We start from the raw sequence: 21,750 nt of genomic DNA, 5'->3' as shown, positions 1-21,750 counted from the left end.
GCAACCTGTTGAATTGTGACATATACATTTCCCCACACATAGCATGCAAAACAAAAATGCACATTAAAACGTTCAGATTGTAAATAAATATCTTTCCCATCTACTGAATAAACAATAAGCACTTCAGGCCATCACTCTCGTCTTAGAAACTGTTTCCTCTGGTGGCAGAATCGAAAACAAGAGGGCATTATCTTACAGTTAGAACTAGCCATTTAAGGAGTAAAACCATGAGGCACTTTTCATATTAAGGGTAGTGGAAATGTGGAACTCTCTCCCCAAAATGGTTGTGGACGCTGAATTAATTGAAATTTTCAAGACAGAGATAGATTTTTGTTGGATAAGGATATAATGGGACATAGGATAAAGCTGAGTAAATGGACTTGAGGTACAGATCAGCCATGATTGAACTGAAAGGTTGAACAGGCCAAGGGGCTGAATGGTATACTCCTGCTCCTATATTCTCATGTAACAGCACACGTTAGGCAACCCAGGCCTTAAGCTCCGGAATCCCCTCTAAAAAAAATTTCTTCACCTCTCTCTGCTCCCTTAAGACGCTCCTGAAGTAAAATGCAGCAGATAAAATGACCAGCTCAAGATGGTGGCCTTCTGTTTAAAGGAAACTTCCTATGGCCTTGGGAGTAAGCCCCTTTACATACAAATGCTAGCAATATAAGAGTACATTTAAAAAATGAGCACAGGAAACAAAAAGTCAAGACTTCCTCTCAAATCTGTTACTAAATAGCAAGGCAATAACACTAGGCATTTGTGGTTGACTCCTAGACGTTCAAGTTGGCCAAGCTTTAAATTATTTCATCATCTCCTGTCGGTCCTCTCACGACTGATGAGTCCTATGCATGATGGACATAGACATCCACAGAACTGACAGCTCACATTATCATTGCCAGTGCTTGGGAGAAATTCCACAGCTGCACCGCCTCTGGCCTCTCTCTAGGCATGTTGAACGTTGAGAGTGTGGCATAGGTGATCCTCGAAACATATTGAACTAAATTTAGTGCTTGCCTCCATGTGGGTCAGTTGGCTACAGCATTTTCCCCAAAAGTGGTGCCCTGCAATCCGAAGTTGGCAAGGCTCTTTTTTGGGGTGTCATTAAGCCATTTGACTAAACATTAGAGCCTGTGAGAGGATATGGGTGAAGGCTGTATAAGTATCTTTTTAAATTCTCATATAGCATGCCCAATGTAAAGGGGGTGCCTACTAGATCAATAAGGCAGATGGTTCCAGCATTGTCACGAGTACTGCTAACAGTACTAGTACAATAAAACACAAGCTGCAGAAAGAAGTCACTAAATTATATGGCCCTATTGCTGCAGCTATGCTTCTTGCTGCTTCTCCCAATCTCAGTATCTCTTTCAGTCCTATAACCTTCCTAAGATCTCTGAGCTCATCCAATTCTGGCCTCTTGCACATCCTTAGTTTTAATCCCTTTTCCGCTGGTGGCGTGTCTTAAGCAAAGACACTGCTCAAAACTTTGCTCTGGGAACCAGCCAAAATATATCAGCAAGGCTTATGCTGATATTATAGTTTCAGCAACAAAATTATACAAATATAGAATGATAACATCCACTCTATTTTGCATTTAAATTTCCATTCAAGATGATATTTTCAACTAAGACAAACTGTACTAAAATTTCCAATTTCCTATAATAATGGCCCAACTTTCCAATTGATATTTTGATTATACTAATTATAACCATGTACATGACTTTTATATTTTCATAATTTTTTCTTCAAATACTTATTTTAGTAAAAAGATCTTTAAGAAGTCTTAATCCAAGCAACGACACAGCTGTTGGCTAAATCAAGTGGTAGGAAAGAACCTAGAATCTTTGCAAAAAGATCAGATAATAAAACACTTAGAAATGGAGAATACAATAAAAAAAGTGGAATTCTACAAAGAAGTTGTATTTAACCTAGTTCAATGAATCGTGAAGGAATTCCAGAATTTTTTTTTCTCTAATTCCTTCACGTGACATGGATGTTGCTGGCTAGGACAGCATTTTTATTGCCCATCTCTATTTGCCCTCGAAAAGATGGTGGTGAACTGCCTTTTTGAACCACTGCAGTCATGTGGTGTAGATACACTCAGTGCTGTTAGGGAGGGAGTTCCAGGTTTTTGACCCAGCAACAAGGATAAAGGATATCTTTGAAGGATATAGTCAGGATGGTGTGTGACTTGGAGGGGAACTTACAGGTGGTGGTGTTCCCATGCATCTGTTGCCCTTGTCCTTCTAAGTGGTAACGGTCACAGGTTTGGAAGGTGCTGTTGAAGAGGCCTTGGTGAGTTGCTGCAGTGCATATTGTAGATGATACACACTGCTGTCATTGTGCATCAGCGGAGGGGGGAGTGGATGTGGAAGTTGGCGGATGGGTTGCCAATCAAGCAGGCTGCTTTGTCCTGGATGGTATCGAGAACACCACCGAGTGTTGCTGGAACTGCACTCATCCAGGCAAGTGGAGAACATTCCATCACACTCCTGACTTGTGCCTTATGATTTGAGGAGTCAGGTGGTGAGTTACTCTCTGCAGAATTCCCAGCCTCTGAACAACTCTTGTAGCCACAGTATTTACATGCCTGGTCCAGTTCAGTTTTTGGTCAATGGTGACCACCAGGATGTTGATAGTTGGGGATTCAGCGATGGTAATGCCATTGAATGTCATGGGGTGATAGCTAGATTCTCTCTTGTTGGAGATGGTCATTGCCTGGCACTTCTGTGGTGCAAATGTTACTTGCTGCTTATCAACCCAAGCCTGAATGTTGTCCAGGTCTTGCTGCACATGGGCACAGACTGCTTCAGTACCTGAGTCATCGTGAATGGTGCTGAACATTAAAGGAAGGTCATAGGTCAAACAGTTGAAGTTGGTTGAGCCTAGGACACTAACCCGAGGAGCTCCTGCACTGATCTCCTGGGACTGGGATGACTGACCTCCAACAACCACAACCATCTTCCTTTGTGCTAGGTGTGATTCCAACCAGAGGTATGACTTTGGGGGAGAGGGGTGCACAGCCACCAGACTACACTTGAGCAAGGCGTAGATTGAGGGAGGAGTTGGGAATTTTGTTCTGGTGGGAATTCAGTGCAGAGGGGCAGAGAGCTGCTCCTTTTACTTTTTTTCCACCTCCAGTAGTTGATGAGTTTCCTTCCTTGTCTCCAAGCTACATTAGTTTGAGACATATTGTTTACTACAACAGGGGTGAAAACATTACCTCCATCTACCTTCAGTGGGGAAGGTAATTAAAGCAATATTCAGGCAGAAGTGAAACGTGTTGCAGAACTGTCTCCTTCCAAGAACAAAACAAACCTATTTTCTATTGTACAGAACAGGATTATTTAAGTACCAATGCTCTCAGTACAAGGTTGAAATGAGTAGAAGACTTTGCTAATGTGACTCAGCTAATTAAGTTAGTCAATAGCAGAGTCACAGATCAGTAAGATCCTTGCTCATTCTGAAGATGTGCCAAGATAGGTTATCTCCACCAAGTTGGCAGGAAGGGCCACTAAAATTAGCTTTACTAAGATGCATCTCCATTTTTACTAAAACTACCCTCAAAACATCTTTCAACATTCTCCAACTTGGTTCAGACATGAATGACCACTTGAAAAGCAGCCACTAACATCCCCAGCAACCATAAATTTAAAATTTTCAAGGAAAGAGTGGAAATGATTAGGAGATGCCCTGCTTCCACTTTAAATGCCTGAAAATTGTAAGGGAAGTAAAGTCTGCCCGAAGAAAAGGAGTTTTACAGTTTTCAACTTCTCAAGATCGAGTTGGAGTAGAACACAGCTTTGATTAGAATACTGAAATGGTATAGGAAGGAGGAAAATTGTGCAGAAAGACATTCTCAATTTTGGAGAATCATATAAAATTCAGACAGCACTACGATGTAATCAATAATCACAGCAATAACTAAAAAACAAGAGGCATGCACTGACGGCTAGAGTAGAAGTGGCAAAGAACATTCTCAGAAAAGAAAAAGAAAAAGCAAAGTGAGAAAAAACAAGAAAGCAGGGAGAGAGGAAGTGTGAATGCGAAGATGCTATATCTTACAGCACCGAAGGCTGCCATTTGGCGAATCACGTCCTCCTGGGCTCTTTGAAAAGCTTTTCAATTAGTCCCTTGTTCTTTCTCAATAGCTCTAAAAATGTTTCTTTTCAAGTCTCTCACTTGAAGTTACAACTGAAGTTGCTCCCATCATCCTTTCAGGCAGTGACCTCCAGATCATAATTGGCTGAGTAGAAAAATTCTGATCTCCCTGATTCTTTTGCCAATCTGTGCCCTCCCCACTACCAGTGGGAACAGTTTCTCCCCACCTAACCTATGGAAACCCGTTACCTCTGAACATATCAAATCTCCCCTGTACCTTCTCTGCTCGAAAGAAAACAATCACACCTTCTCTAGTCTCTCCACATAGTTGTTTTTCAACCCTATACCAAGCTCTTGACATCCTTCCTACAGTGTAGTACACAGGATTGGACACAATACACCAGCTGAGAACTAATCAATCATTTATTAAGGTGCAGCCTAACTTGCTGTTACTCTCGGGCTCTATTCACAAAGCTAAAGATCTGCCTTGCCACCTTCAAAGATTTATGTAAAAAAACAATCTGGTAGTTACATTGTCACCATTACTGATACTTTTTAATTCCAGATTCATTTAATTAACTGAATTTAAACTCCACAATTGCCATGGTGTGATTTAAACTCATGTCTCTGGATCATTTGTCCAGGCCTCTACAATACTAGTCCAGTAACATAGCCTCTATGTTACCATTTCCAACAATGCACTATGCAACTTCACCATTGTTACACTAGCGTTTCTTGTTCTACATTATTGAAGACAACTTTTTTTTCAAAAAGCAGACACTGCTCCGATGTTCTGATGAAAAGTCATAGACCTGAAATGTTAACTGTTTCTCTCCACAGATGCTAGCTGACCTGCTGAGTACTCCCAGCATTGTTTTAATTTCAGATTTCCAGCACCTGCAGTATTTTATTTTTGTACTGTCAACTATAATCTGGAATTGGCATCTTCTTGCCTGCTGCCATTTGAGCACCACCACAACAACGCTGCCACTGACAACATGCATGTAAATAATGCCTTTACTATAGGAAGAATTTCCAGAAAACTTCATAGAGACAATCAAAAATAAAGGTACCAAAAGGAGATATTAGGAGGGATGGCCAAAGTACCAGAGCAGCAAGCCGGGACAACTGCAGGCATGCCACCAACGGTATGGCAAAGTATATGCTGGTGCACAAAAGGCCAGTCAAAGAAGCAAAGAGTTAGAATTACCTGGAAAAACTCAGCAGGTCTGGCAGCATCGACGGAGAAGAAAAGAGTTGACGTTTCGAGTCCTCAACTCTTTTCTTCTCCGCCGATGCTGCCAGACCTGCTGAGTTTTTCCAGGTAATTCTGTTTTTGTTTTGGATTTCCAGCATCCGCAATAGTTTTTTGTTTTTAAGCAAAGAGTTAGGTTGGGGTTGTGCGAGGTTACAAAGATAAGAAAGGGGAAGGCCACGGAGATATTTAAATACCAAGATGAGAATTCTAAATGTGGCACTGGGAAATGGAAGGCAACGTAGGTCATAAGGGACAGTCAAAATGGGCAAATGTGACTTAGTGAAGAATAAAAGGCAGCAAAGCTTTGGATGAACTAGGGTGCAGGACAGAAAGTCTCCCACCCAAGAGCATTGAAAAATAAAACACCAGCTTTTTAAACAATTATTGAACGAAGCAGGGACACTGAATGAAGCATCTTTTTGTGGCTCACTTCAGACCAGTGGAAAAATATCTCATACAAATCAGATACTTAGACTAAAAATCATAGGTTACAGCACAGGGCAGTCACTTGACCCACTTGGTTCTTGCCGGCTGTCAGAGAACAATTCATCTAGTCCCATTGCCTCGCCTTTTTCCCATAGCCCTGCGGGTCTTTTCCCTTTAGTTAATTATCTAATTCCTTTCTGAAATCCACAATTGAATCTGCTTCCACCACACTCTCAGGCAGTGCATTTCAGATCCGAACTAACTCCCCGCTGCACAAAAAAGTTTTTCCCTCATGTCACAATTACTTCTTTTAGCCAATTACCTTAAAATGATCAAATCACCTCTCAACTTCCTCTTCTCCAAGAACCACCCCACTTTCTCCAATTTATCCACTTCATTGAAGTCCCTCTATCCTGGAACCATTGTTGTGAATCTTTATTGCACCCTGTCCAATGCTTTCACAACCTTCTTAAAATTAGGTGCCCAGAATTAGACACAATAGTTCCAACTGAGGCCAAGCCAATATTTCATAAAGTTTGACCATAACTTCCTTGCTTTTGTGCTCTTTGCCTCTATTTATAAAAGGTCAGGATACCAAATGCTTTTTTAACCATTTTCTCAACCTGCCCTGCCACCTTAATGATTTGTGCATATATACCCCCAGGTCTCTCTGCTCTTGCACCCCCATTTCAAATTCTACCCTTTATTTTACATTGCCTTTCCTCATTCTTCCTATCAAAATGAATCAGTTCACACTCCTCTGCATTGAATTTCATTTGCCACTTGACTGCCCATTCTACCAACCTGTCTATGTCCTTCTCACAGTTCACAATACTTCCAAGTTTTGTCTCATCTGCAAATTTTAAAATTATGCCCTGCACACACAAGTCTAGATCATTAATACAGATCAAGAGAAGTTAGTGGTCATAATAGTGACCCCTGCGTAACCCCACTACGTACACCATTTTCCAGAGAAACAGCTCTGGGAAACCACTACTCTGTTCCCTGTCACTCAGCCAGCATTACATCTATACTGACACTGCCCCTTGTATCACTTGGGCTTGAACTTTCCTGAGAAACCTATTAAATTAAGTTATCAAATGACTTTTGGAAGTCCATGTACATCACATCAATTGCATCACTCTCAGCAACCCTCTCTTTATCATCAAAAAACTCATTCAAATGAGTTAAACATGATTTGCCCTCAACAAATCCATGCTGGCTTTCCTCAAGTAATCCACATTTGTCCAGTGACCATTAACTATGCCCTGAATTATCATGTCTAAAAGCTTTCCCACCACCAAGGTTAAATTGACTGGCCTGTCGTTGCAAGGTTTATCTTTACACTCTTTATTGAACAGAGTTGCAAAGTTTATTGAGTTTGCTGCTACTGTCCCTGTATCTAAGGAAGATTAGAAGATTATGGCCAAGGCCTCTGCAACATTACTTCTCTCAGTATCCTTAGATAAATCTCATCTGGTCCTGCTGACTTATCAACCTTAAATACAGCCTTTCTAATAGCTCCTCTGAATAATTTTTTTGGCCCATCCAGTTTCTCATGCACCTCCTCTTTCACTATGACTAGGGCAGAATCTTATTCCTAGGTAAAGATAGATGCAATTACTCATTTCGTACCTCAGCCATGCCCTCTGCTTCCTTATTCAAGTCCTTTTTTTCCCCATTCATAAACAGGCCTACTCCTCCTTTTCATAGCCTTTCACTAGTTGTATGCCTATAGAAGGCTTTTGGATTCCCTTTTATGTTAGCTGTCAGTTTCTTCTCATACTCTCTTTGCTTCTCTTATTTTTCTTTACACTTCCCCTCTTGGTTCCTAAAACAAACTGATTGACACAAACAGGAACGCAATTAATTTATTCTTTCATGGGATGTGGGCTTCATTGGCAAGGCCAACATTTGTTGCCCATCCCCAATTGCCCTTGAACTGAATGGTTTGCTCAGCCATTTTAGAGGGCAGTTAAGAGTTAACCATGTTGCTGTGGGTCTGGAGTCACATGTAGGCCAGACCAGGTAAGGATGGCCGATTTCCTTCCCTAAAGGACATTAGTGAGCCAGTATTACAAGAGTGTAAGACAACACAGATTTAAAATATTGTGCATCAGAATTTTCACTAGCTCTATTCTAGCAATTTAAAATTAAAAGTCTTTATCTTTAAAACAATATGCAGTGATATGCTGAATAAGTCAGGAAGCCAAGTGGCCTTTCATAACAGAATGCTGTACCAAGTTTTAGGAATAGGCATAGGCCATTCAGCCCCTCAAGCTTACATCAACATCATTTGGCAGCCTTTGTTCAATATCCAATGATAACCTCAATCTCACTCTACCTACATAAATATATCAACTTCAATCTTGAAAGCTCCAACTGTCCTAGACTGCATAGCATTTTGGGTGAGAATGTTCCACATGTCCACTGCACCTGGTATAAAAAAACTTCATGATTTTGCTCCAAAACAGCCTACTCAAATTTTAAATTATGATCTCAATTCTCCACCAGATTATACATAGTGCCCTTCAGAAGAAAGAACATAAGAATATACAAACTCTGAAGAGAATCAGCTAAAATTCAACTTGTTAGGTTGTAATTACTTGCGATTTTCAACAATGCCATCAGGGGAAGATCTTGGTATAACTTAGTAGCATTTTTAACGTAAATAAGTTAAATGTAGCTCAAATAATTAGATTCAAAGAACAGCACAGATAATATAACACAGATGTCGGTGTATAAGTCAACTTTTGAAGCCTCAAAAAATCCCTCCAAACCAGGGGTTGAGGAAAAGGCTGAGTATAAAAGTGAACTACTGGCGTGGGTATTGCTGGTTGCCATTTCGAAACATCATCAGCATCTGACACAAAGAGGTGGAGTGTGTTAAACTCCCATGCATCTTCACAACAAAGCCCATATCGCCTGCTTGATCCCTTGCACTTAGTTATCAGGGTAGGGGTACTGATAGGCGTTTGTGGTGTGAAAAATTGAAGCTGCCTACTAATGCGAAAATAGAATGTCAAGGCTGAAAAGAGGTGGGGGTGGGGTTGACTTATACACCAAGAGGGTGCAAAATCATGTCTTTTGAGAACAGAAAAATAAGTTCTCTTCTATACTGGGATTTACGGCATGTCAAACTGGATTCAGAGAAGTGACTGAAGCCGATGATTTAAGCCATTCCAAAGAGCAGAAGCCCTGCCTCGAGGGGGTAAAAAGAGAGAGAAGGGGCGTGGGGGGGGGGAGAGAGAGAAGGGGGGGGAGAGAGAGAGGGGGGGGAGAGAGAGAAGGGGGGGGAGAGAGAGAAGGGGGGGGAGAGAGAGAAGGGGGGGGAGAGAGAGAAGGGGGGGGAGAGAGAGAAGGGGGGGGAGAGAGAGAAGGGGGGGAGAGAGAGAAGGGGGGGGAGAGAGAGAAGGGGGGGGAGAGAGAGAAGGGGGGGAGAGAGAGAGAAGGGGGGGGGAGAGAGAGAAGGGGGGGGAGAGAGAGAAGGGGGGGAGAGAGAGAAGGGGGGGGAGAGAGAGAAGGGGGGGAGAGAGAGAAGGGGGGGGAGAGAGAGAAGGGGGGGGAGAGAGAGAAGGGGGGGGAGAGAGAGAAGGGGGGGGAGAGAGAGAAGGGGGGGGAGAGAGAGAAGGGGGGGGAGAGAGAGAAGGGGGGGAGAGAGAGAAGGGGGGGAGAGAGAGAAGGGGGGGGAGAGAGAGAAGGGGGGGGAGAGAGAGAAGGGGGGGGAGAGAGAGAAGGGGGGGGAGAGAGAGAAGGGGGGGGAGAGAGAGAAGGGGGGGGAGAGAGAGAAGGGGGGGGAGAGAGAGAAGGGGGGGGAGAGAGAGAAGGGGGGGAGAGAGAGAAGGGGGGGAGAGAGAGAAGGGGGGGGAGAGAGAGAAGGGGGGGAGAGAGAGAAGGGGGGGGAGAGAGAGAAGGGGGGGAGAGAGAAGGGGGGGGAGAGAGAGAAGGGGGGGGAGAGAGAGAAGGGGGGGGAGAGAGAGAAGGGGGGGGAGAGAGAGAAGGGGGGGGAGAGAGAGAAGGGGGGGGAGAGAGAGAAGGGGGGGAGAGAGAGAAGGGGGGGGAGAGAGAGAAGGGGGGGGAGAGAGAGAAGGGGGGGGAGAGAGAGAAGGGGGGGGAGAGAGAGAAGGGGGGGAGAGAGAAGGGGGGGGAGAGAGAAGGGGGGGGAGAGGGGGGGGGGGTTGGGGGGGAGAGGGGGTTGGGGGGGAGAGGGGGTTGGGGGGGGAGAGGGGGTTGGGGGGGGGAGAGAGAGGGGGGGGTTGGGGGGGGAGAGGGGGTTGGGGGGGAGAGGGGGTTGGGGGGGAGAGGGGGTTGGGGGGGGAGAGGGGGTTGGGGGGGGAGAGGGGGTTGGGGGGGGGGGAGAGGGGGGGGTTGGGGGGAAGAGAGGGGGGGGTTGGGGGGGAGAGAGGGGGGGGTTGGGGGGGAGAGAGGAATAGGGGCTGGATTTCAGTGTGTGTCCTTGTGTTTAACACAAGTGAAAGCCGAGTCCCGGCTGGTAAACCCGTATCCGGGGGCCTACACTGGCGGCGGCGGCGGCCACTCCGACCCACAGACTCGGGAATGATCCATCTCCGGGCCCTGACCACCATCCCGATCAAATCAACACCGGCGCGTAATGTGGGCCCGCTCCTACCGAGTAAAGGCCGATCCGGCACACGGCGGCTGACAGCTCCAAGCACTGGCCCATATCCCCAGACACAGGTGCCGCCTCTCGCGGAAACCGGCGGCGGCGGCCGGACCGCCTCGGCCGGGGGCGGGGCCTGTGTACGGCTCCGGTTTCATTAACATTGCTGCAAATTCCCAAAGCCACTCAGTTGTACACAGCAATATGGGATGTTAATTATCAGTCTGTTATTTATATAGCACCTTTCCCAGCCATTGGCTATCTCAGTGCGCTTTACATTTCAAAAGGACTTAATTGGCTGCAGTTACCCCTGTAATATAGGAAACACGGTAGCAACATGACCATGAGCAGACTGACCATCTATTTTACTGATGTTGTCTGAGGGATAAATATTGGTCCTGAAACTGGGGTAACTCCTATTTCCCCTTTCTCCCCAGCACAGTTGTACACTGCTTTGGTCAAACCCTTCAGGTTTTCACTGCAGAAGCTCAGGGGGGAAGCATAGATTCAACCTTAAAATTAGAAACAGGCTATTCACCCGTATTGAAAGCAAAGTACTGCGGATGCTGGGAAGGCGAAATAAAAACAGAAAATGCTGAAAAAACGCAGCAGGTCTGGCAGTATCTGTGGGAAGAGAAACGGAGTGAACGTTTCAAATCCGTGTGACTCTGCTGCAGGGCCAAAGAGAGGCAGATCTGTGATGGGTTTTAAACTGTTCAAGAGAGGGTGGAGCAGGTGGGATGAGATAGAAGGGCAGGGATAGGTGACAGCTAAAAGAGAGATTAACAAAGATGTCATGGGCACAACAGAGTGTTAATGGTGGTGGTAAAGAGTATAGAAGGTGCTGATAGAGGCATAAAGAAAAGACAAAAACATAAGAGCTAGGAGCAGGAGTAGGCAATTCAGCCCCCTTGAACCTGCCCCACCATTCAATACGATCATGGCTGATCTCATTTCGGCCTCAACTCCAATTTCCCGCCCTCTCCCCAAAACCCTTCAACCCATTACTAATTAAAAATCTATCTCCTCCTTAAATTTATTCAGCGTCCCGGCATCCACTGCACTCTGAGGTAGTGAATTCCACAAATTCATGACCCTTTGAGACAAGTAATTCCTCCTCATCTCCGATTTAAATCTACCACCCCTTAGCCTAAAACTATGGCCTCTCGTTCTAGGGGAAACATCCGCTCCATGTCTACTTTGCCTTTAGCATCTTATATACCCCGATTAGATCTCCTTTCATCCTTCTAAACTCTAGCAAGTATCGGCCTAAACTGCTCAATCTCTCCTCATAAGACAAGCCCCGCATCTCTGGAATCAATCTAGTGAACCTCCTCTGAACTGCCTCCAATGCAACTACGTCCTTCCTCAAGTAAGGGGACCAAAACTGTGCACAGTACTCCAGGTAGATAGCAGAACAAGGGTCAGCACTTTGAAAGCAAAACATAAAAACAAGTGACAGCTGACTCGGTGGGTGGAGGGGGTGGGGGTTTGTTTCCTGACAACCAGTGTAGCCAGGATACACTTCTTCACAAAAAGGGTAATGAACATCTGGAACTCTGCCCCCCCAAAAGGCTGTACAGGCTAGGCGAATTGAAGATTTCAACACTAAGATTGTTAGATTTTTATTAGTCACAGGTATTAAGGAATGCAGTACCAAGCAAGGTATATGGTGTTATGACTCACCTATGATCTAAATTTAATGGCAGAACAGGTTCAAGGAGATGAATGTGCGACTCTTGGTCCTAAGTCGCTATGATGGAATCTGGGTCAAAGGGGCATAGTGTTAAAATTAGAGCTGACCAGCAGTGAAATGAGGCATCAATTTTGCTACATCAATCTGGAGCTCTCTCTCCTCAAAAAGGCTGTGGATACTGGTATCAACTGAAATTTTCAGGACTGCAATTGATAAAGTGTGTTAGTGTTATGATCCCAGCTAATGTTACTATTGGACAAACCAGATCTCAGGGTGGAACCCGGCTTGATAGATCCGAACTTTTATTTTTTTGTTTAGAAATGTGGAGGACAGCTACTAAACAGAGTCACAGGAGTCAGCTGATGAACTTAAAACAAAACATTTATTAAACAAGAAAGGATGAACTACCTTACATTACTCCTTCACCCACAACTATACCTTTACAGATATATACAGATTTGTAAGAATAGCACAAGTTACAAAAACTATCTTATACTCACGTTCACAGTAAGTACACAGTCCATGTAAACCAATAAGCGACCTGTGATCAGGCACACCATACTCTGAAACCAAGTGACAAATGCCACCCCAAACAGATGCTCGTCAGACGGTGAGCCAACCAGTCTCAGTGAACTCAGTCTTTCACTCTCAAAGAACTTGCTTTGGAGTCTTCTCCCAAACGACACTTTCTCTCACACATCTTCTGATGTTCCTCTCTCCTGGATCACCATGTGCATTCAAGTTTTGCCTTCCATGCACATTTTCCCTCAGATACTCTATTGTGCCAACACCACTGCTTCACATGCCCATAGTGAGGAATCACCAACCTTAGGTTCTCTCCTCCAATCTTCTGGCTTCTCGCAAGCCTATTTCACTTTAAGTCTGCGCCCTGCAGCTTTCTACCTTTAAGCTTGGAGCCTCCATCAGCTCCTCATTCTTAACTTCACTTGAACATGGATCTGCAAAAGGTGCTATTTTTTTCCCGTTTGACTAGAAGGTCTTCTAGGGCCCCCTCCTGTCCCACTCCTTGGCTTTGGGATCTTTCGGTTCTTTTGTGAAATCTGCTCTCTGCAGTTCCCTCTGCTTGTGTCCAGCTTCTCCTGGCTTCAACTGAACTAAAAAAGTGCTGTTGTGTTTCTCCCTGTGTCTGTGGGCCCCTTGTTGCTAGGCAACAGCCCAATTTTCTACTTCAAGAGTCATAAAACCTCATTAAAAATGCAAGTATACAAATAAACCCACAGGCTTGCAGGCAACTTTTAAAATGAAATTCAAGTTCCCCCTTTTCTTAACAGCAATACAGAAATACAAATTAAACTTAAACTTAAAGCTAAAACTCATTCCTAACACCCACAAATGAAAAAAAACTTACTTAAACTATCTCTAGTTCTTAACAAAAACGAAAATACCTGGAAAAACTCAGCAGGTCTGACAGCATCTGCGGAGAGGAACACAGTTAACATTTCGAGTCTGTATGACTCTTCAACAGTTAGGTAAGGCAAGCAAGAGATATGACACCACAACAGGTGTCATGATCTGACTGAATGGCAAAGAGTTGTGAAGCTGAATGCCCTACTCCTGTACCCTTCTTCTCATGTTCCTGCATAATTTTCAGCTGAGCCACCTTGGCATCATCAGGGGCAGAAAGGAAAATGAAGATGGTGTTTAACACAAAGTCTTTGGTGAGATATCACACAGGAGATTACTGGATAATATTAAAAGATGGGGCATTAGGGGAAGGATAGCAAACTGGATTAAAAAACTGGCTACTGAGAAAATAATAGTAGCAGTTGAGGACAGTTTTTCATCGTGACTGGAAATGAGTGATGCTCATTCATAATTTCCATTCTGCAACTACTGCTATTCAATTTGTAGGTTACTGATTTGAGAGCCATAGGGAGTGGTGCCCAAATTTCTGATGGCATTTTAAAAGGAAGCAGAACAAATAAATTGGAGAACCAAAGAAAACAGAAAGGGAATATAGATAAGACTGGGTAAATAAATTTACTGCCATTGAATTTGTACTGCCCTTTAAGATACTACATTTTTGACAAATATTTTTTGATAGCTGGAGACGTGCAAGAGCAAAGCAACTTAACAGCTCAAGATCTTAGTAATAATACCTCAAGTAGATGACACCATAAAAAAGGTAATTAAATACTTCAACTTCAAAAAGATGACATGTAATGGTGAATGTTTATAAAATATTATGTACCTAACTTAAATCCAGCATGTAGTTTAGGATATAGAGTGGCTACAGTGGAGATTCACAAAATGTTAGCCACAATAAATACAAAAGTGAAGAAAGATTTGAAAAAGTAAGGCTACTATCATTAGAACATGGAAAATTATGGGGTGATATGATGTAGGTTTTGAGGGGATGGGCCAGAATAGATGGAAACAGATTGTAATTGAGGGATCCAGAATAAAGAAATATAACATTAAATGCAATATATTTAGGCAGAGAATAGAAAATCACTTTACAGAGAGTCGACACATTGTGGAATGTACTTCACAGTTGAGAGTTATGCAGAGTTTGCATCAACATTTTAGAGCAAGTTAGGTGTTGTCAGGAATTAGAGGGATATGGGAACTAAGCAGTCACTTGAGATCAGATTATTATTCAGGTGGCAAATAATCACCATTACTGAATACTTCTGGCTTGTATTTTCAATATAATTCCGAGAGAATACTACAGAGGTATGATGGGAAATTCTGTATGCATTCAGACTTGTTGTGACCATGAAGCTAATAGTACGATAGCCAATGGTGAAACCATCAGCATCACAACCAGTGTGGCAGCTGCCTTCATGTTAAAAAGAATTGCAAACTCAAGATCAACAACTTTATAGATAAATGTTAAATTTCATACTGGAAAGCTTTAGAAACATGAAGTAAAAGCGGAGGAATAGGTCATGGAATGCCAATAGGATGGTAATTGACCAGGTTGAATTGGTCCTGTCTTGAATGGCCAGGATATACTTGAACAATCTTCCACAGTGTTGGGTAGTTGGCCATGATCTGGCTGCATTGGAACAGCTCATCTAGAGACACGGCCAGTTCCGGAACACAACACTTCAGCACTACAAACAGAATGTTGTCAGGAGCAACAGCCTTTGCAGTGTACAATGCACTCAGCTATTTCTTCATATCATACAAAGTGAATCAAATTGGCTGAAGACTGGCATCTCTAAAAGAGCCTCCTCCTCCTCCTGTTAGTAAATTGGCCACTGCATTTTATGCCTATATGTGGCAGGTATTCTAAATCTTTGACCTGATCTATTGTTGTGGGAATGCTTAGGTCTGTGTAAAGCATGCTGCCTCTGCCATTTAGCTTGCATGTATGTGGTCCTGAATTTTGCTACTGGTCCTGGCACACTCCTCTAACCTCTTCATGAAGCTAGTGTTGGTCTGCGTTCATGGTGATGGTGGAGTGAGGAATATGCCAGGCCATGAGGTTGCAGATTGTGGTGGAAGGCAATTCTGCTGATGGCCCACAGTGACTCATAGATGCCCTATTTTGTGAAATGTGGCAAACCTGAGATTTCCAAAGCTGCAACAGCCAATAACATTCGCACATCACATGTTATTGAGAAACAATTATTGCCTGCAATGCCAAATTGGCCTCAGGATACAGATCCTACAATTCCAGTCTGTACCCTCCCACCTATTTTTTATTTTTCTCTAAAATTTTTTGATTGGATACATTTGCAAAACCTAAGCATGTTCTAAATCCACCCAGAAGCAGATGTGAAAATTTGAGTCCCAGGATAATTTTCTTGCTCTGAACTGCCACTATAGTGTCAGTATTTCCCATTTTAATCAGGATGCTGTCTTCCTACAGAGCGTATTTAAAAAAACGGGAGGATACAAAAAAAAACCAGGATGCTCACTACTGCAAATGCATCTTTCAGAGCATATGGTAGCCATACTGATGTCAATGGTCCACAGCTCAAATTAGTCCACATACCCATTTAACGTTCACGTGATGTCAAGCAGGCCCTTTGAGAAACAATGGAACAAAGGAAAGGAGGGAAAATAAAATAAAGCATTTATCTAATTTAATGGAACTGGTTTGCAATATACCTTACTTCTATTTTTAAATAGGTGCTTGTGTCCTTTCTGTACTAGTTTAAATAAACTTAAGTCAGTGTGTGTGCCTTAATTAAAATAAGTCATTTGTTTTCCAGAACCACTTTTATCCAATTCAGGGTCGCGGGGAGTCCGGAGTCTATCCCCACAGGCAATGGGCACGAGGGTACACCCAGGACAGGACGCCAGTCCATCTCAGGGCGCACACTCTCACACAGACACATTAAGGGGCAATTTAATGGTAGTCAATCCACCTAACCAGCACATCTTTGGACGGTGGGAGGAACACCTGGAGCACCCAGCGGAAATGAGGGAGTTGGGGGTTGCGGGGGGGGGGGGAAACATGCAGCTCCACACAGACCAGAGGTCAGAATTGAACCCGGGTCCCTGGAGCTGTGAGGCAGCAGCACTTAATCACTGTGCCACCCAATTAACATAACTGATTTTTTTTTAAAAGTTGAATTGTAGTGCACTTTAACATAATTGGATGTGGGACCTTTTAGGGCCAAAAGAAGATAGCTTGCTTTAAAATGTATTTTTCAACATAATTTGTGACATAATTTTTCTGACAGGAATCTCAAAATAAACACAGCTGTTGATCTTTGCTCTGAGCTTCCATTCGTGTCAGGGATGAGATTAAAGGGAGTACTTTACTGCCATATGGCACACACCGTTTAATTATAAGATATTGCAGCTTTAATGAAAGAGAGCAAGTTTTAAATATTTTCTTAATTCACGACATCTATTTTGTTAGAGCTAAGAAAAAAAGAGGTACTATTACACTAAAGAGTATATTCTATAGGCCTTCAACTAGTGGGAAAAAGATAAAGGAACAAATGTGCAAGGAAATTACAGACTAGTGCAAAAACTATAGAGTAGCTATAATGGGGGACTTCAATTATCAAAATATAGACTGGGAGAATAATAGTGTAAAGGGCATAGAGGGCAAAAAGTTAGTGTGTTCTGAACAATTTTCTTGATCAGTACATTTTGGCCCAATGAGGGAGGAGGCATTGCTGGATCTGGTTCTGGGAAATGAGATGCGTCAAGTGAATCAAGTGTCAGCAGAGGAACATTTAAAGGACAGGGATCACAGTATCATATGATTTAGTTTCACTCTGGAAAAGGGCAAGGAGTAACCGAGAGTAAAAATAGTTAACTGGGAGAGGGACAATTTCGATGGAGTGAAAACAGATCTTGCCCGGGAAATTTGGAATCACAAGTTTGAAGGCAAAACTGTAATGGAACAATTGGCTGCCTTTAAAGAGATGGTTCAGGTACAGTCAAGGTACATTCCCACATGTAGTAAAGATAGGATAAATTAAGCAAGTGTGTGCACACGAAAGAGAGCTAGTGGCTATGAAACAGAATAAGGGTGTGTTTGACAGATGTCAGGTTGATAAAACTAATTGCAAATGTTACACTCTTGTTCAAAAAAAAAGGTGCAAGGATAAAACCAGCAAGTACAGGCCAATCAGTTTAACCTGCGATGAGAAATCTTTTAGAAACAATAATGCAGGGCAAATTACAATGTCAATTGGATAAGTGTGGATTAATAAAGGAAAGTCAAGACATGTTAAAGGCAAATAGTGTTTAACTAACTTATTTGAGCTTTCTCATGAAGTACAGAGGGTTGTTGAGGGTAATGCAGTTGTGTGGTGTGCACAAAAGGCATTTGTTAAAGTGCCACATGACGACAGGCTCATCTGCAAAGTTAGAGCTCATGGAATTAAAGGGGTATTGGCAGCACAGATATGAAGCTGGCTGAGTAAAAGGAAACAGTACTGTAGTGGCAAACAATGTTTTTTGGACCAGAGGTTGGTATAGAGTGGGGGTCTCCAGCAGTTAATAGTGGAACCACTGCTTTTTTTTTGCTATATATTAATGATCTAGACTTGGGTATACAGAATACAATTTCATAAATTGCAGATGACAAAATTTGGATGTATTGTAAACTATGAGGAGGATAGTGAGACTTCAAGAGGACATAGACAGGTTGGTGGAATGGGCAGACACGTCAGTTGAGATTTAATTGCAGGGAATTGTGAAATGACTCATTTTGGTAGGAAGAATAAGAGGCAACATAAAATAAAAGGTGCAAGGAGTGCAGGAACAGAGACACTTGGGGTTATATGTACACAAATTTGACAGCACTTTCCAAACCAATGACCTCTACCACCTTGAAGGATAAGGATAGCAGATGCATGGGAACGCCACCACCTGGCATTCACCATAGAGAAAACTGGTTTAAGGTGAATTGCAAAAGAACTAAAGAGGACACGAGGAGTTTAAAAAAGAGAGGTTACGATTTGGAATACACTGCCTGAGAAAGTGATGCAGCCAGATTCAATTATGGCTTTCAAAAGAGAATTAGATAAATATCCGAGGGAGAAAAAAAAATTGCAGGGGAGTGGAATTAACTGAGCTGCTCTTGCAGAACTAGCAAGAACACAGCAGGCAGAATGGCCTCCTTTTGTGCTGTAACCATTCTATGATCACAAAGTACTGAGATTATACCAATATTCAAAATGAGATTTAATTCACTCAGATTTATTCATGCATATCAATATTTCCCCAACTCTGCAAAGTCAGACTGTTTTTTTACATAAACAAAAAAAAGTGTTTTTTGTTCAAGTTATCCCAAAATGCTTCAAAGCTTTCTGGCATGTATGCAAATCCGTGGAATTCTGCAACCATGGGAATGTTGACAACTTGTACACATGGATGGAGGTCCTCTGCTGTCTCAGTCCAGCATTTCATGGCTGTCGGGAATGGGATTAACATTCACCTGATCCTTCGTGGAACTAGTAAACCTTGTACTGAAAATTCAAAATCGTATTTCCAACATTACAATCTATGTTATTTTGAAATAATTTATCCCTATACTGAAATTCCCTGTGATTAAATTAATTTTTGGATAACCATTTCAAACCAATATTTTTAGTTTCAATGGTTGAATCACTCCAAAAGTCAAATCAAATGTCTTTTGGGACATGACTCTTAGAACACATACCATCTCAAATCTGCCAATGTGGAAAATGCATTTTTTTGTACTTCAGATTTTCCCTGCAATATAATAGATCAATATACCTGCAGCTTAAATCGCAACAAGCTCAAATACCACTGCAGGCTCAGCATAACCTTCCAAAAAAGAAAACACTGATGAAAATCACAAAAAAGTGATGATGTAACTTTGTCACCATAAAATAGTGGGCCTTTTGTGATTGTTGGTTGACATTCCAGGACGGCGTTTGAACTGTTGCTCGAATGGCCAGCATTTTCTTTTTTAAAAACAGTCCTCTTTTCAGTTGCTGCAAGCATTCCAAGGTGACATGCATGCTTACATGTTTATTTTTTTTACTGCACTTCTGTGCTAGGAGCTGGGTAGGGATATAGAATTCTAATCCAATTCACACCATCAAGCACTACTAGGTTCTTCTTAAATTTGAAGAGAAAGTTGAAGCGCCCATCTCAATGAGTTTCACCAATATCGATCTCAATGACTCTAATCAGCAAGGTAGCAGAAATTCCAGGCCTACAATCATAGAGCCAACAACTAGAGAGATAATTAAATGATTGAACTGAAGTGCAAGTCAAAATTGTTCGAGAACAATCATCAAATTTTATCTCCATTTTCAATTTGAACAGAATGGATACAGTCATGTAGTGGTCATTACTGGACCAGTAATCCTGACAGGTCTAATGATCCAAAGAACACAAGCCCAAATTGCAGCACAGTTTAAGAATTTGAAATCAGTTTTAAAGATTTGAAAGTTAAAAACAAAGCTGGCACCAATAAGCTGCTGGATCATAAAAATCCAACTGGTTCAAGAATTAACAGGCCCAAGTTAGGTAGCTCATTAACGACTATGTTGTCATTGTTCAAAACATTAAAGAGTATATACTATATAGTTATATCTACAATATAATTAATTATATCTACAATGCAATTAATACTACACATGTGATCATGACCAAAAATGCTCCTAACAATACTAATATATCCATTATTAGTTCCAAGAATAGAAGAAGTGGTAGCATTCCTCACACCACACACAATAGACAAAAGTCGAAGGAACATTTGTAGACCTCGCTTATCCATCCAAGGCCTTCTCTATAATGAAGGAAAGTATTGGATTTTAATTAATTTATCATGCAAGTTTTCTCTTAAACAACACTAGACATGTAACCGCCAGTATTTCATGTTAGAATTCAATGGCTCAAAATAAACACAACTTGGGTTTGCAAGAGCAAAAAATATATATACAGTACTGCTTGGTGGTTCAGACCAACATACTATGAAAATCTGACATCCACTTTCATGGTTTGCTAAAATCTTTGTGACAACATTGTAGATAGCTACAAAAGCAAGAAAAAGGACCGGAAAAATATGTTGGGAGTTAGATGATGATTGGGAGGAGGTTTGTGTGGGGCATAAACATCATCGTAGACCTGTTGGGCTGAATGCTATGTAAAAAATATATAAAAATAAACTTAAGCAAAATAATACATACTTGCTTAACAGCTGATTGCATATAGTTTATGTAAAAATATCAGTGTCGTTCACCATCTGCTTTCAATAGGTGTAGTGAATTACAGCTTTCACATTATATAATTGCTATTAAATCATGCAATATCTGCTTGAAAACACAAATTTAAAATAATCACCATCAGCTGAGCATAACTCCACAGCACAGGTTAGAAAACCTATTATTTGGTAATGCTTAGAATATAATGGACACAAAACTGCCTAGTATATAGCTGCATTTTGTGGGGTTCCTTGCACCACCAGCCACTCCCTGCATGGTATCCTGTAAGAAGAGCACAGACAAGGTTGTCCCCAGTGTGAGCTGGAAGATTTCAAATCGATGCTATCCTGGCATGGTGTTAGGATTCCAAATTTGAACAACACAGGTGAAGCTGTGTCTTTGTAGATCACCTGGCAAACAACAGGCATTCTACTGCAGGGTGGCCCTGCATCGTATCTCAAGGGCCAGGCACACAAATTGTATGTAAAGTGAAGGTAATTTTTTTTTAAAAAAACCTTTTCCATTGCAAAGTGTCTGGAAATATTCTGGAGCGTATCTGGAGGTGTTGTGTAAGTTCCTGGATTTTCCAGAGTGTTGTTTCATCGTCATAGGGACGGCAGAGTAGTAGATGACCTTCCCCCACACAGGCTGCAACAGGTGTAGGGGTGCAGTTGCAGTGCATCAGGGTCTGCAGCACAAGAGGGAGATGGAGGAGGGGCTGCAGAGAGAGCAAGCTCTGAACAAGTGGCAGTCCTCCACAAACATTGGCAGAGGTTATGATGCTGGGGATGAGACTTGTGGATCGTCTTTGCACTGTCCTCAGAATTTAAATATTTACCATGTGTCATGTTAGTAAAATCTGGATACAATTGTAATCTGATTAGGGCACCAAAAAGTTCAAGCAGGACTTGCTGTTATTAGTATTCTACCATTTTGGATGTACTGTGCAGTATTCTATTACCAATATTGATTATTGCTTTGCTGCAATCGAACATGTAATTCATTCAATGTCACCCTAAAGCATGTT

The 21,750-nt window shown here is 42.3% G+C and overlaps 1 protein-coding gene across 4 annotated transcripts in view; it reads right to left on the bottom strand.

Annotated features, from left to right (window-relative positions):
• The window catches only part of arl15b (ADP-ribosylation factor-like 15b), a 292,713-nt gene that overhangs the window by 256,006 nt on the left and 14,957 nt on the right, over positions 1–21,750 (bottom strand). For 3 of the 4 annotated variants that reach the window (XR_013577724.1, XM_078549875.1, XM_078549852.1), the window contains exon 1: positions 10,419–10,557. The exons of the other annotated variant lie outside the window; for it this stretch is intronic. Coding sequence is in view for 2 of the 3 variants with exons in the window: in XM_078549875.1 (XP_078406001.1) it covers positions 10,419–10,472 (54 nt within the window). In the remaining variant the exon portion in view is untranslated. Of the gene's footprint in view, positions 1–10,418; positions 10,558–21,750 lie in introns of those variants that run through there. 4 annotated transcript variants of the gene reach the window in all.

This window comes from Cetorhinus maximus, chromosome 1 (genome assembly GCF_964194155.1).
Source record: "Cetorhinus maximus chromosome 1, sCetMax3.hap1.1, whole genome shotgun sequence".
NCBI lineage: Eukaryota > Metazoa > Chordata > Chondrichthyes > Lamniformes > Cetorhinidae > Cetorhinus > Cetorhinus maximus.
Note: the sequence above shows the minus strand (reverse complement) of the source record. Positions and strands in the feature narration are given on the sequence as shown.